The sequence below is a fragment of the Brachyistius frenatus genome, unplaced genomic scaffold (genome assembly GCF_029030835.1).
Source record: "Brachyistius frenatus isolate BFR_SWC_R1_liver_20210118 unplaced genomic scaffold, ASM2903083v1 Contig_334, whole genome shotgun sequence".
Lineage (NCBI taxonomy): Eukaryota > Metazoa > Chordata > Actinopteri > Embiotocidae > Brachyistius > Brachyistius frenatus.
In genome coordinates this window covers 113,262-128,842 of record NW_027210933.1, presented here as the reverse complement: position 1 = coordinate 128,842, position 15,581 = coordinate 113,262, and the positions used below count along the sequence as shown (strand labels likewise).

Here is a 15,581-nt window from a genome sequence, read left to right as displayed (position 1 = left end):
TTACTCAACTTACATTATCTATGAGGCACTGGTGGAATATCTAAAACCTATAAAATGCTGCATGTCATTTATCAGCAGTTTTTTGGGGGGGAAATTATTCTTATCATCAGTGGACAACTGTTTATTTATCACAGAATAGAGGGTGTTGTATCCTGCACAGATTGTTAAACTCTGACAAAAATTAGGGATTTGTGATTTTGTACCTATAATCAACAACTATAACAATCTCTGATTGTCATCATCACTTTTGAAAATTATTGAATAATGTATATTATTACACTAATGTTTATAGCTTACAAAATAGAGTTGTTTGGTCCCAGTGAGGACCACTGATTCCAACAAAGTAAATGTCCTAGTGAGGAAAGAAAAATATGTAGACACACACACATCATATTGTCACTTGAGTGACTTTGAAATATACTGTAAATTTTGATTAACAAGCCACATTATCAAACGCAGCTTTGAGATCTTGAAAACGTACGACACCCAGCCTCAGTTCACCCTGAAAAGAGCCTGCAGTGAAATGACCCCGAGATATGTGTGATGAAAAACTTCAAATAGAAGATTGGTGAAAGTGACATCATTGTTCCTGGGAAGAATGACATCGAGGATATCTGAAATGTTAATTTTGATTTAAAAGAATTAAATTACAGATATTTAAAATACATATCAAATGTAGCGATTAAATGTTTAAAGGTTTTGCCATATGAGGCAGCCATATACTGCCACATATGGCAATCTAGATTTAATTTTATTTACCAATCCTATGCCAAAACCAAAACCAACAATGTGGTAATCAAAATTGTGCTGCTTTCTGTACCTTCTCCGAGGTTAACAAGCGCATTGGTTCCTATTGAAGACTGAGAGGCAACTGCATAGCTTCACTTAAAAATGGCTTTGAAAGCAACACTGTGACATGACATTACTTATGCATGTTCTGCGCCGCCTTGCAGCAGTCTAAGCATCAGTTCTATTGCTTTTCACTGTCATAAGGCAAAAACGTGCACATGTGCACATTTCAACTGGAACAGAACTATTACCAAAAACAAAAAAAATCGGTCAGTGCACATTAACTCTTTAATCAAATAAAACCTAAAAAAAAAATAGTTGCATAGAAGAGAGCTGTGTGAATCTCAAATCCCGCTGGTCTGCACTTCATTTGGTTGAGGTAAGACTGAAGAGTGATTTTACAAACAAAAGGCAGATGGTGAAAAGCTACAGTGCATACCTGCTTAAATACATTATTACATTATTTCCTTTACAGGTGTTCTGCACACAAACATAGTAGCACAATAACAAACAATTGAAACAGTAAGACTGTGTACAAACACAAAATGTGTACCAAAACCTTTGTTTACAGCAACTGCGATAACAAAAATCATACATTCAAAATCCAAACAAAGACACTTTGTTCATTGTGAAACAAACACTCTTACAAGAACAAAAGGAAAGACAAGCAAAAATGAAACGTAATTCAAATTCAGTAACTGAGTTTGTGAGGCACATCTGTGGGAGCTACGATTGGATGGCGACATGTGGCCTTTGACCCCTTAGTGCCAGAAGTTACCGTTTAACAGGATCAGAGGTGGCGGCGTCCCTGACGGCGTCTGGTGTGCTGAGGAACCTGAAACAGAGCAGCTCAGTTTTTGTACCAAGACATAGGGGTGAACACAATTTCAAAAAGAACATTGTAATGTAATAAATTAAAGAGAATGTGTGAGTGTGGTTTTTGTCTGTGGTAAACAAACCATGGGTGTTTCTGGACTGCTGAAAGGTGATAAATCGAAGGAATTCTCTTTGTCGGAGGAGTTGTTGTGATGATGCTGGGCGAACTTCCTCTTTAGTGCTTCAGTAATAAGAGCGGCTGGATCATTAAGCAATGCTGGACCTCCCTTACTGCGTCTGTTCCTGATGGGGGTTCCCCCTGGAGATCTCGAGGAAAAAAATGAAAATGCTTTGTCAAAGGACAGCTGTTGTACACATCAACACAGGAAACCATGAAAAAAGGTAAAGGTAATGAAAATTAGGGGATAAAACGAGCAGAAAATAAAAGAGTGCTGAATGCCTACCTCTCCACTGAGCGCAGTTTAATGTGATTTAAGTCCTTCAGAACGTCCATCATGGACGGGATCCCTTTACTTCCTGAACCCTTACTGAGCCCTGAGTCCTGGGGCCTGCGCTGTCCCTTATCAAGGTTTTTGTCATTCTGCCTGCGCTGTCGGATCAGCTCTATCACAGACAAAGTCTCGGAGGACGAGCTTGGGCAGGGAGGAGGTGGCGGTGGCGGTGGCGGAGCAGCACAGCGAGGTGTGGATGTGAGAAGTGGGGATGTTAAGGCCTTTTGGGACTCAGTCAGACCTAAAAACATGTTGAAAGAAATAAAAAAAAATAATAATAAAGATCAAGATTATCTTGACGTACTCAGAACATGGGTGTGTCTTTTATGGGAAAAAAAAAAAAAAAAAGTTGTTAAAATACCTGAGGCTGGTGCAGCAGTAACAATCATGGCTATCTGAGCTCGTAGTTTGAGGAGCTCATTCTCCAGCGCCGTGATCTTCTTCAGGGCGTCTGGATCAGATCTTCCTCCTCTCTGGGATGGATTCATGGTCGGTCTCGGGTATCTCATCACCTCTCGATTTACAGTACTTTGCTTCTTTGGAGGTAAATGGTTCCTATGGAGACCACACATTCGTCTTACATTCATTCTCCTATTTGTATTACCAACATCTGGATGTAATGGGAGAAGCTTGTCAGACATGCATAATTATCTCTGTCAGTACCACATCATTTTGTATATAAAGAAATCCGTTTTTCTCTGTAGTTAAAAAAAGAAAAGATGGTCAATTAAGTGCTTTTTTTTCTTTTTCTTTTTTGCAGAGGTCAGCGGTCAAATAAGCAGCCTACAAGTTAAGATTTCAGTTTACCTTCTGTTTTCACACAACAGCAAGAAAAAGAGAAAAACTGTCTTCATGGTATTTGTCTTGTGCTCATTTGTGTTTTTACCTGGTTTTGGCAAAGCTGTCGCCCTCATCCTCAAACACCCACATGACGTCAGCGAATGAGGGGATGGCTGGCGTTTCCATGGTGATGTCAACATATCCATGGGGTCTAAAGGTGCCAAGAGGGATCTGAGGACGCAACATGGACAAGGAAAGAGTACACAGACGTTATAAATAATACTTATGAGATTAATTACTCAGTTTATATACAGCAGTTAGTTGTGTAAATGTCTTTGGTGTAAAGGTGAAAATAACAGTTATTGTTACAATCAATTAATTTGCCTATGATTTTTTTAGATACATTGTTTTATATATTAAATAAAAGTAAACATCAGGTGATGACAGGTGTGTCAAATTTCTTGTTTGGTCTAACAAATAGTCCAAAGATATGTTTCGTTTACTATCACTTGTGACACAAAAAAGAGAAATGATTTGACATTTTTGCTTATGAAATTACAAAAAAGATTATTTAATTATAAAAAATAGTCCAGCCATAAATTGTATATTGATCCACTAATCGATTGTTGCATCTCTACATCCATATCTATGTCATACATAGGAAAATTTTATATAAAAAATACAACTTAACACTTCCGCTGAAGTTAAGATACAGTAATAGATGTGTAACTCAAGTGTCATTTAAATCAGGTTAAATCCTTTCTTTGTCAGCCGTATACCACACACTTCCGGTTAATTTGCAGAGTTGCATTTGACCAGGTAAAGACAAATATGTCATTTAATGACGTGTTTGAAAACACATGTTGTACAATACCTGAAAGTGGACACGTGGGGTAGGCGTCAATGGGAGATTTGTCCCTATCATCCGTACAAGGCTGCGATACTGACCGCACAGCTGACTGTCCCACACTGGAACCAGCTACAGGCAAGATGACACACACAGAACTCATAAAAACATCCAGTTTGAGAATCGGCATCACAACTATATCAGAGGTGCATCTGTACACTTACCATGTCTGGAGGCATCCCAAAATACTCCAGGACAATGTGCAACACATCCACTATATCCTCTACTAAAGACATTGCAAGGACTTTTTCCAGCACAAGCTGACGCCTGCAAAGCTCCTCTTTCTGCTGACTGACTTGGTGAGATGCTAAAAAAGAAAAGATGCCGCTAAGTCACATGCTTTACACCTGAAAAAAATAAAAATAATCATACAACACTTTTAGGTATTATCAAAATCTTTTATGTTAAACCACAAATCAAGCCAGAAATCTGGACAAATACGAAATCAACCAATATCTCCTTGAAACTATTGCAAGAATTCAATAACCGCAGTCTGGACTAGGGTGGCAAATAATTATTATTTTCTTTATTACCAATGCTGTCGATTAGGATCTCGGTTATGCGATTAGGTGTTTGTCTTTAAAATGGTGGAAACATCAACCAGTGTTTCCCAAAGCTGAAGGTGCATCCTAAAATGTCTTGTTTTGTCCCAATCTAAGAGTCAACAATCAAAAGATATTTAGTTTATTATCATGGCGGACTAAAGGATCCAGTCAATATTCGATTTTAAGAGCTAGAATCTGGGAAGTTTAGTATTTTTGCATTTAAAAAAAAAGAGCCCAAACTATTAATTAATAATCAACATAGTTTTTTTGTCTATCAACTAATCGTTACAAATCAAGCATGAACTACTGTTAGAGGGCCTTTACAAGTCTCTTAAATCATTTTTAATTCTTTTGTTTATTACATTTTTGTGTTATATTTTGTTTCGTCCTTTAACAATCACATTGCTTTTATTTGACCTTGAATTGTTTTATCCCTCATCTGAATGTCTTTTAGGTCTTGTATGGATTGCTTTGCATTGTTATTGATTGGGACTGCACAAAGAAACTCCCCCTTGCCTATAAACCAACCGTGGGTACCCGCTGTATCCGGAAATGATCCATGTCAATCAAACTGACCGACAAGGATCGTGACCAACTCTGAACACGACACTCACTGTGGGTTCACCGGGACATTTTCTGAGCCAAAGGTGCTGAAATGATTGAATTTGGTTTCAAGCCAAATTCAAAGAGTCCATTACTGACCAATTGCCATAGTGTCACCTGGTGCCATTACAAACTGCTGCTCGGGGAGGCAGTTGTCCCTCCACCGCTGGATGCTCGGTAGGCTGTGAAATCGCACTGTCAGCACAGCGGAGGTTCTTAGTGGACTTTAGTTTTCATTTGAAAAGAGTAACCTTCTTCTGTGAGCAGTGCAGGGATCGAGTCACATGCACCGCAGTGCCAAAAGCTGCACAGATCATCAAAAGTAACGTGAATATGTTTGTACTTACCGTTCAGTTGTTTCCTCGTCGAAATATGGATCTATGTTTATATTTTCCTAAATCGTCTTCACAGGCAATTGCATGAACTATAACTATATATATATATATATATATATATATATATATATATATATATATATATATGTACACGAAGTACTTGCAGGTTTCCTCCTCGCACGCGTCCAGGCAGCAGATCTTTGAAGTCAAATAAAGCCGCAGCAGCAATACCTCCTCTGATTGGCTGAAAATGCAGAACTTGCACCAGCAGCCAATAGGAGCGGGCGAACTTGCAGCGTTGGCAACGGTTAGTTGACCAATTGCCGATGACGAAAACCAGTCGCCAAATTTGTATTTTCGTGCACGAGTGGTTGGTTTCCTCTTTGGTAAGAAAACGTCGCGAAACTCACGTAAACTACAAGTTCTGCATTTCCGGACCTTAGAAGTCACTTACGGCGACTTTACATTTCTTATTCCAACCGCGGAACTAAACAAACAACATGTATTTTTGTGAATTTGGCCCGCTTCAAACGTGACGAAAGTAGTTGGATAGCTTCTTGTTAGCCACAACCTCAACGACTCGACAGGTCAACTTTATTTATCTTTAATGTGCCCGTTTCGCTCCAAGTTTGATATTATTTTCAGCTTTTTTTTTTTTAATATCCAACAGAAACAGCAGCGTTACCTCAAACCGCAGATACTCATCTGTACGTTTTCATCTTCCAGTTTAAGTCAACAAAGATGATGGATGCACTGTCGGTGGTGAGTCAGCTGCGAGATCTGGCCTCCGAGCCGCAGAACCGGGATGTGATTGTCCAGGACCAGGGCTGCCTCCCCGGACTGGTTCTCTTCCTGGACCACCAGAACCCAGAAGTGCTGTTCGCGACTCTGCAGGTGAGGGAAGAGGCTGCATGCAGACGTACTGACGGGTCTTTTTTTTTTCCTTGTTGGAAGTACTGTTTTCTAAAACAGGATGACGTCACACATTGTTGTAATGCAGAATTGATTTCACTTTGAAATATATAGTAGGTTACGTTGTTGGAAACCTGGACTTTATGAGCAATATGTTGTAGTGAACAAAGTAAATTGCTCCGTCCCGTCTTCCTTTTGTCCTCAGACCCTTCGCTACTTGGCCGAGTTGCCTCCCAACGTCTCCACCATGAAGAATGAGCTGGGTATGATGGTGAGCTTGGAGAATCTTATGGGAAGGTGAGAAGGTCACGTTATTTTCACGTTGTTCATCCCCATGTTTTTCCTGAACTGTCGTATTTTTAAAGCACTGTGATGCGGTTTGTTTGTGAAATTTACGACGACGCCGGCAGTTGTTTACGCGATGAATTAATTACAAGGCCATGTTTTTGTTACGCTGCGTCTTATTGTCCATAAAGAGCGGTACATACACCCCGAACCACTCGGATGAATATAATATTTCTCCGTACAGAGAGGGTCTGTCTGGTGACATCACAGCTTTGGCCCAGGAGGTGTATAATATTCTGAGTGCACCTACTAATCCTCCCACCGGCACACCTGAGAGGGAGAGGGCGAAGAAGTCTCAGTTCTTTATCAACTTCTCCAACAAGAAGGCCAAGTCTATCACTCTGCACATCCAAGGGTTGGACACCATAGTGAGTGGGCTGACTGACGTGCACACGTTTAGACTCGCCAGCAAATGTTATCATTGCCGGCAAGTGATCTAACATCATCATCTGTCGTGTCCAGGTCCAGCGAGGCTTGTGTGAGGAGGCTCTTCTGAAGGTCAGAGGGGTGATCAGCTTCACTTTCCAAATGGCCTCCAAGAGATGCACCGTTCGCATCCGTTCAGACCTCCCCACTGAGGTAACCAACAAAAACATTTACTGTCAGTGTCTGCTCAGGAAACTAACTGTCCTGCTATTTGTTATAACGCTGTAATTCTGTCATACCTGCTGCACGAATCCTACATAATAAAACTGCATCTCATCTGTCTCTTCATTTGCAGAGTCTGGCGATGGCCATCGCCGCCACTAATGTGCTGTCAGCCCAACAAGTGGTGAAGAATGAGGCAGGAGAAGAGGTGAATCAACTTTTGACTACACTTTTTAGGATCCGCCGGTGAAAAACAAAACAAAAATACGAGGGTGCAAAGTTCACATTTAACTTGTCTCGTAATGTTTTCAGGTTTATATTCCTCTGAGCACGTCTGAGGTAAAAGTGCAGCAAAACTCAGCTCTACCAGATTACCTCCCAGAGGAGGAGAGCCCAGAGAGGGAGGTCGACCGGGCAATTTCTCGCACCACAGCTAAGGAAGACACCAGCGGGAGCTGGCTCAACGCTGCTGCCGGTTTCCTCACAAAAACCTTTTACTGGTGAAAGTGGAGTGCTGTGATTTCCGGGGACCCACAGAGATGGTTTTTTTTTTTAAGTGGAATGAGACAACAGGACTTCAGTCTGGGTCAGTCTGCATAGTCATGACTGGCATTTCTGTGAGTAACTCAATTATCAGCTCAATCTCTGTTCTGCTGAGAGTTGAATGCAAACCCACGCACTTGAAATGTGAATTTTCACTGGACTGGTTCTTTTCTATCCACTATTCACACAGTGTAAATATTTTTTAAAATTTGTCCTTCACTCTTTACATTTGATCTTTTTCTTTCTTGCATGGAAACAAACGTGAAAAGTAGTTTCTCTCCTGTTGTTTGTTGATAGTTGTATTGGTTTACGCTCAAATATGAAACATTACTACAAGCTGTTTTTCCGCTGTTTCCTCAATTATTGACAAGAAAATCATTGCAAGACAACATGAGTGTGAGTGGAAGTCTTCAATTCAAAAAGTTTTATTTACTTGCCAAACAGTACAGCTGCAACAGTTGTACAGAGATTTCAGCTTTTCAGTGGTTCAAAGAAGTCATCCCAACGCCTCTGTAGAAAAGGGCCTGTTAGTTTCCAAAGCTCTGTGGTCTTTGTAAAATATCCACTTTTATACATAATTTATAGCATCAAGTTACCATGTTGATAACAGCATGCTATGTACTACTGGCAGCAACCTGCAAGTACATAACCTAGATATCTGAAGTTCATTCCACTTTGGTGGTACTGCAAATATATAAACATAAAGGAAACTCAAGTGCAAAAGTTTAATGCAAACAGAGCGACGTCACTGGGAGCTGAGAGATGAAGACGAAGAAAAGATCACAGAGGTGTAATGGTCAGGTTTCCAGTGTTTGACTTGATTCCTCCCTCTTTGTCTTTACACAAATGAAAAGCTGTATGAAGGACCAATAGTTTGACATAAAAAGCTGTTAAATGGTGACAAAGCATTTAATCGTTTTTCATAAGAAAGAGAAAAAGAAGCTCGTGGAAAGTTTGGACACACAGCCAGAACGTCAAAGCTCGCGAGGAATGCTTCCAGTATTTTCCTTTTAGTGTGAATGATTGATTGAAAGTCACCTCATTCCTTTTACAATGCAGTAAGGCAAAGGAATGTCAAAATTAGCAGCATTTCTTCACAAATCCTTTATCCAAAAAAAGATCGAATTATTCAAGTTATTTAACACCTCCAGTAAATTATTTTAGTCCATTTTGTACTCGCTTGGCCAAAACGAAAGTCAACACAAGGTGGCGAAGCCACAACCAAGTTCCTCTAACGCTGCTCAGTGGAACAGGATGTAGGAAGCAGCTTTAATGTAAAGGGTAAACAAATGAAAAGGGGGCAGCCAGAGCACATATTTTTCCTTAATTTGAACAGAAAATGAGGACAAAATTAAGAATCATGTTATATCTGTACAGCAATTAAATAAAACTAAACAAAGATCGGAAGTTTACACTCTAATTCTCAGTCGAGAACAGTATTTTCATTTTGTCATAATTCAACCTAGAGTCTGTAATACTCCGTCAACCCTGTCTCACCCCCGTTAACAAGCTCTAGTTTTAAACACTGTAGTCACAGCAGAATATATTACAGTACAAGACACCTTCCAGTCGTCTCAATATAACTTAATGCACTGATATCATTCCTATGTCCCATCTCTTCTCAAACATTTCAGTAGAAATGTTGAATCGTCATAATCACGAGTTTCCAGTTCCAGAGGAGAAATGCATTTTAAGTTTAAGTCTGAGCCTCTTGTACTTGCTCCAGTTCTAAAGTCACACTGCTGATTCTGTCAGTCTGATTACAGTATGTCTGCAGGGGGCGGGGGGACCAAAAAAAAAAACCCCAACAACATCTCCTAGTATCACGGCTGAAGACTTAACAACTGATCTCAGTTTATGGTATTTTCAGTTTCTCATTCGCACTCACAATCACACACAGTCGCAAGATGGCGTTCGATGTCCTCCTGTGATTTCAGGACATCCGCTTCAGGGTCAGGGGGGGGCAGCGTGGGCTGTATACGCAGAACAAACCAGGCGTAGTCGTGGTCCGAGACAGAGAGACGAGCTCTCACCCCGAGAGCTCGTCGAGGGAAAAGTAACTTGTCTCGCTGGGGATGCTTTAGGGAGATCTTTGGAGACCACCATCTTTGGGAAATGGCTGCGGTGCTGGAGGGTGAGAAAGAATCCGGCGCTGCGAGTCCTCCCTTTTGATTCAGTCCAACAGCTCCATGTTTCTCTGTCTCCCTCGCTCTCTGTCTCTCTCTCTCTCTCTCTCTCTCTCTCTGTCTGTCTCTGTCTCTCTCTGGGTGTGGAGTCATCATGTCGTAACTGGGCATCAGGCAACATCTGAATATCACAGGCACAAACAAGGGGGGGGGGGAATGCCGTTATTATGAAGGCTAATACAGAATCAACACCAGTTTCTTCATGTTTCTGGATACTATTTACTTTATGAATAAAATATGTTGATTAAATTGCTCTTGTAGAAGCTATCAGTTATTTTTTTTTACTGACTGTCTTAAAAGGAAGTGTGTTGCTAGGAAGCATCTGCAAAAGCTTTTCATCCACACCACCAGCGCCGTCATTTCACGACATAGTTGGTGGGATGGAGAGGGAAGAAGAGACACTCGGAGACACCGGTGATGCTTCTTTTCACCATCACCAGACATAATAAAAGGCTAGATTTCTCTTGCTGCTATCACTTATTTCATTCCTTAGGATACAATCAATAAAGTTGGGGGTCTTGAGAGAGGCAGATTCTTTAAAAACAGTCGAAATCAGAGCCGGAGATTTCATGACTTTTAGTTATTCGTACGGATCACGCGGATCCCACATTTCCTACAATGCAACCGCAATAGCATGTCATTAAATGCCAATTTCTTTCAAATTCCACGGCGCAACCCTTGTAACGCCGAATTTCAGGCAAAAATGGGACGTCTCGAGCTCGGTCCCAGATAACCCTGATGACATCACCCTGATGACATCGCTGTGACAAAATCAGGGTTTCTTTGAAAAGCGCCCTACAGAGACGACCACACCAAGAGCTGTCCCAGAGTGAAGGATGCTCTGTTACCGTATCGAGAGAATTCAGTGAGGGTGAATGAAGACAAATGTAAGAACATGGGGTGGAAAAACAAAAAGTGTATTGACGCTTATTGACCTGGTCCCTGCTGCGCTGATATATCTTCTATTCCACTCAGAGGCTTTAGGAGACCGTTCTCCATGAAGGCTACGATAGGAACTCTCCCCCCCTCTTCCTGCTCCTCCTCCTCTTCCTCCTCCTCCTCCTGCTGCTGCTCCTCCTCCTCCTCCTCTCCTTCAGCAGGAGACAACCTGGAATGTGGAGGCAGTACAATCACCTCTTCAAACTCCCCGTTCTCCCTGGAACCAGAAAAAAACAACAACAAAAAACAGAGAATGGGAATTAGAGAGTCCCTCCAGGAAATCAGGATTTTGCGTTCACCAGAATTGATACAAACTCAAACCGATCTTCACAACGTCTGTCGGAGCTTTCAATCTCGGAAAACTTCCCTCGATCTCTCCAGAACAAATGTACTCAATGGAAGCTTTGCAGCCGAAACAGAGCCTCTCCAAACAAGACGTACAAAAATGTTTCCTTATTTAAAGTCCGCACGGCTCTTCAAGCTCTCATCATCAAAGCCAACTACACGCTGGTTGACGGGGAAAAAAAAATAAAAATCGCAGAACAGGAAGTGACGGGGTTTATGGGAAAAATGATCCGTCGTGAAAAGGACGTTGGCAATTGTCGCACTTCCATGTGTCAGTGTAACGATACGGTATGCCTGAAATTACACGAGTTTACGTTTTGTATTTTTGCATACATTATGTGTTGAAATAATATAAAAAAAACAAACTTAAAGCACTTATTTGCTACAGAAATTCAGAGCCTATGTATTCTATGTTGCCGTCACCGACAGACTGTTTCGTAAAGCTATGTCACTTTTGTGACTCCTATTCTTTGATTGCATGTTTGTTTATATTCAGAAAAGTAAAAAAAAAAAAAACCAGCAAAAATATTGTCAGCCATTTCTGTGAAGTGTGGTGTGCTTGTTATCAGAGGAAACGATTGATTATTAATGACGCTTTCTTCATTAGGTAGGTAGAAAGCAAATCGCATTCTCCTCCAGCTCGCAATATTTGACGAGTCCTGCAATTTTGCCGAGAAAAGAAAATTGGCACATAGAAATATGAAAGATTTCGTCCATTTTAAAGAAAAGCTGCAGACATTTTTTGGCATTTCAACAATCACAAAAAAACTCTATTAATGTAATTCATCATTACATAGCCTCATTACACTGACAGATAACATCAATGTGACAAATTCCAAATAAACTTGTGTAGGAGGGAGGATCACAATGTTCAGAGACTGAGCTTCTGCTGTGCACCATGATGTGCAGCAGCATGATGTGCACAGTGCAGGGAGACGCTACAACCATTCTAAATAAGTAGTCCACGTTGTGTCGCTTGATCAACGTCAGCACCCGAGTTGCACGTATTTTGTGAGCAGCGGTTCGTCCCAATATGGTAAAACACATCTGCTGTAACGCTGCCTACGACTCTACCTCTGGTCAGGATGGCTCGGTGCTGTTGGGCTGGCGTCCGGCTGGCGACCGTTGCCGTTACTGTTGTGTGTCGCTGCAGACGCGGCAGGAGAGGAAGGGGTCACTGACGGCGAAAGAAAATCGACACGGCCGTCAGGAACAGCAGCACGGGAACAACTACAGAGAATACAGATATATTCCTGCAAAGGTAATTGTAAAAAAAATAAAAGGTGGAATTAATTACCTGCATCTTCTCCATTTCGGACTTTCTGGAGATGGGATGAGAAAAAAAAAAAGAAGAGAATGAACACTTCACGAAGATTATTCTGTTGGATATTTGTTCGATTTTCATCCTATCCTGCTCTCCACCTTTTCTGTCGTGTCTGAACGTCTTGTTCTCTTCATGATCTCCTCAAGACGCTGGTGGTTAGAAAAAGGTAAAAGAGCTTTAAGATCCGCTGCACATCACAAGCAAGGTTTATTCTGTGTGAGTGTGTGTCACCTTTTTTCTCTCTAGGCGCTCAGCCTCCTCTTTCTGGAAGTGTTTCTCTCTCTCCTGCCTCAGTCGCTCCGCCTCCTCCCTCTGTCGGGACTCGTCCTCCTCTTTCTAACGCACACACACACACACACACACACATTTTATAGTGACATCTCTCACTTCTCTGTTAAATAAAGAATTTAGTTGAAATGTTTTTTTTCTTATTCGAACACAGGTGAAGCACGGAAGTATTCTCGGACCTGTTTCTGCAGTCTCTCTGCCTCCTCTCTCTCCTTCTCTTCCTCCACCTTCCTCTCCTCCTCCTCCTTCCTCCTCCTATCCTCAGCCTGGTGCTGAACCTCCTCCTCTCTCCTCGCCCGCTCCTCCGCCTTACGCCGAGCCATCTCCTCCTTCGCTAATCTGAAAAGACCCAAACAGATCAGTTAGAAGTCCTGAAACGCACACCCTTGAGTACGTTACAGTTTCTCACGCAGCACAGTCAGCGTACCTCCCCTGCTCCTCTTGCTGCCTGCGCTCCTCTTCCTCTCGCTCCCTCTGCTCGCGGGCCAGCCGTCGTTTCTCAGACAGGATACGACTCGCCTCCTCTGGATCTGTGGTGCCGGCTGAGGGCTTGTGGGCTGGAGGACTGCTTACTTTCTCTAGAAGGCATCATAAAAGACACTTATACCGGCGCAACTGCTAAACTGACCAAATGCTTTGTACTGTAGGTGTGAAAAGACTTTGAGGGTGATTACTGACCGCCGGCTCCTGTGGGCGTCGCAGGGTTCTGCTCAGTCGAGGATCTGTTCTGGCCCAGCGGCTGAGGTCGAGGCAGAGGAGGGCTGAGGACCCGCTCTTCCTCCTTGTCTTGAGCTCTGCTAGGCGTTGAGGGGTGGGAGCTGTCGGGCGTGACCCTGACAGGACGAAGGTTTCCGGGGTCTTCTGCCCCCGGAGACTTGAGCCGCTTGGGGGTCGGAGGGCGCCCTGCTGTCTTCTGTGGAGGTCTGTGTGCACAAGGGAAAGTATGCCCAAACATATACTCCTAAAAAGAGCAATTATGTCTAATCCCCGTTTTACATTTCACAAAATATTCTTCAGAAAAGCATGTCAGAAAAATAGCTGCGGAGTGACATTGGACACCCTATTTCTGATCCAAATAATCCATAATTCCAATCTGTACAGAGTAAATCTGGGTAATATTCTCCTACCTGCCAGGAGAGGGCGCTGTCACTTTACTGATCTTCTTGCCTGGAGAAGAGGAGCGCTTGCTGGGGGGCAGTGACAGGACGGGAGCCAGTGGCAATGTCAGGTTGCTCCATGACTTCCTGACGTTGTCACGGTCCTTCTGCGGTTCGAGCAGGAGATGCAGTGAAACAAAGAGAAGAAAAACATTATCCAAAACGAGCGGGATCCTTTCTCGTCACTGAATCAGGACCCGAGTGAGCCAGCGGCATAAAAAGGTCTTCACAAAACTGTCCGCTCTTTAGCGACACTCAAAGTAATCACATGGTACAAAAGGTGTCCAGACCCAGGTGTCCTACTGGCAGCAGAGGGAGATCAGTAACAGGATTAGACTCAGACAGTCATCCTGTCGCCGTGCATAACCTCTGGCACTGAGCCGTGACACACACACACACACACACACATAAAAAAACAACCTTCTTTAATTCAGTCAAACTCAAATGGCATACTTTATATCTCTTGTTAGTAGAAAAGGCAAAAATGTGTGTACTTTAACATGCAAAGTTCTGACTCAGCATAATAATGAACAAGAATATATGTGTGCTGTCTGCAGTCTGTGGGATGAACAGTGTCCACGATGTCATCCTTCTAAGACCTTAATGGCATAAGCTGTGACACAGCAGCAGACAGATGGACAACTGTGTGTGTGTGTGTGTGTGTGTGTGTGTGTGTGTGTGTGTGTGTGTGTGTGTGTGTGTGTGTGTGTGTGTGTGTGTGTGTGTGTGTGTGTGTGTGTGTGTGTGTGTGTGTGTGTGTGATGACTAAAATTCTGACTCACTGTTTCTGACTGATCTGGGACTTAAAATACTTTAAACATAAATGGCTGCACATAAACACAATCACTCATAATATAGCAAATCAAATTATTCATTTAACATCAGAAATGAAAAAAAAGAGGAGATCTGACGACGGTCATGTGATCGAGTACCTTATTTGAACAACAGGATCGTCAGGACCGTTTCACAGCTGACGTGTCAATACGATATTTCAGGGGTTTTGTGTGTGCAAACCGCATTTTCTAGATGTGCTGTCAAACTGTGCAGTTACACCTTGATGACATGTCCTACCCGTGTGGTTCCAGTTGTCCTCCTCCGTGGGATGGTGGAAGACGAGGAAGCCGTCTCCCTGCTGAGGCTCCTCTCCTGGCTGCGACAGTGAGGGAGGGGCTGCGCCTGCAGGGCCTTGAAGGACATGGAGCCCATGGGGTGGCAGGACACTGAGCGAGGACACACAGGCATGGCTACGGTGACGTACGAGGTGGGAGTTCAGCGTGGCGTGAAGAAGGTACGGACCCGGACGGCGTTAGGACACCGGAAAGAGGTTTGATAAGCAGGAGCACGGAGCCGAAGATCAGGCAGGTGAGGAAGGAATGAGAAGGATGTCAGATGAGTTAGTAGGGAGAAGCCATGGGTTCGGAAAGGCCAGCGCAGGATGGAAAAGAAGGTGTTTGGGTAGGAACAGAGAAGAAGAGAAAGAAAGTATTAGTGCTACCGATCGGAAGAACAGCTCCGAACATTCTGCAACCATCACTTGGGCACTGTTTGTCAAAGAACGTCAACGCATAGCTTTACAGAGAAGGATTTAGTTTGCCTTATTGATCAGGTTAGAGAATAAGAAAAACGTAAAGTTTAAAACCTCAGCACGATGTGGAAAATGTTGCTTT

The 15,581-nt window shown here is 42.7% G+C and overlaps 3 protein-coding genes across 11 annotated transcripts in view; 1 reads left to right on the top strand and 2 right to left on the bottom strand.

Annotated features, from left to right (window-relative positions):
• Window positions 1–1,058: 1,058 nt before the first annotated feature.
• Window positions 1,059–5,417, bottom strand: mtfr2 (mitochondrial fission regulator 2). Its single transcript, XM_069723584.1, has 8 exons — window positions 5,300–5,417; window positions 3,969–4,151; window positions 3,772–3,876; window positions 3,004–3,128; window positions 2,479–2,672; window positions 2,070–2,358; window positions 1,749–1,932; window positions 1,059–1,624 (listed from the first exon to the last, which is right to left on the bottom strand). The coding sequence occupies exons 2-8, from the start codon at window positions 4,038–4,040 to the stop codon at window positions 1,580–1,582; spliced, it is 1,014 nt and encodes a 337-aa protein (XP_069579685.1). The 5' UTR covers window positions 4,041–4,151; window positions 5,300–5,417; the 3' UTR covers window positions 1,059–1,579.
• On the top strand, window positions 5,176–8,079 carry armc1l (armadillo repeat containing 1, like). 2 transcript variants are annotated; one of them, XM_069723586.1, is made up of 7 exons: window positions 5,176–5,274; window positions 6,014–6,181; window positions 6,405–6,496; window positions 6,729–6,912; window positions 7,007–7,123; window positions 7,266–7,340; window positions 7,445–8,079. In XM_069723586.1, exons 2-7 carry the CDS (start codon window positions 6,029–6,031, stop codon window positions 7,634–7,636), a joined length of 813 nt encoding a protein of 270 aa, XP_069579687.1. In that variant the 5' UTR covers window positions 5,176–5,274; window positions 6,014–6,028; the 3' UTR covers window positions 7,637–8,079. The 2 variants fall into 2 exon arrangements, with proteins under 2 accessions (XP_069579687.1, XP_069579686.1); XM_069723585.1 differs by lacking the exon at window positions 5,176–5,274 and adding an exon at window positions 5,624–5,673.
• Window positions 8,073–15,581, bottom strand: part of map7b (microtubule-associated protein 7b) — a 26,779-nt gene continuing 19,270 nt past the window's right edge. For 6 of the 8 annotated variants that reach the window (XM_069723580.1, XM_069723576.1, XM_069723578.1 and 3 more), the window contains 11 exons: window positions 14,986–15,158; window positions 13,885–14,021; window positions 13,436–13,680; window positions 13,185–13,335; window positions 12,937–13,096; window positions 12,701–12,805; window positions 12,568–12,618; window positions 12,443–12,467; window positions 12,220–12,322; window positions 10,797–11,017; window positions 8,073–9,982 (listed from right to left, as the gene is read on the bottom strand). In XM_069723580.1, the coding sequence (XP_069579681.1) occupies window positions 9,972–9,982; window positions 10,797–11,017; window positions 12,220–12,322; window positions 12,443–12,467; window positions 12,568–12,618; window positions 12,701–12,805; window positions 12,937–13,096; window positions 13,185–13,335; window positions 13,436–13,680; window positions 13,885–14,021; window positions 14,986–15,158 (1,382 nt within the window). In that variant the 3' untranslated portion in view covers window positions 8,073–9,971. Of the gene's footprint in view, window positions 9,983–10,796; window positions 11,018–12,219; window positions 12,323–12,442; window positions 12,468–12,567; window positions 12,621–12,700; window positions 12,806–12,936; window positions 13,097–13,184; window positions 13,336–13,435; window positions 13,681–13,884; window positions 14,022–14,985; window positions 15,159–15,581 lie in introns of those variants that run through there. The other 2 variants (XM_069723577.1, XR_011312188.1) reach the window with 2 other exon arrangements.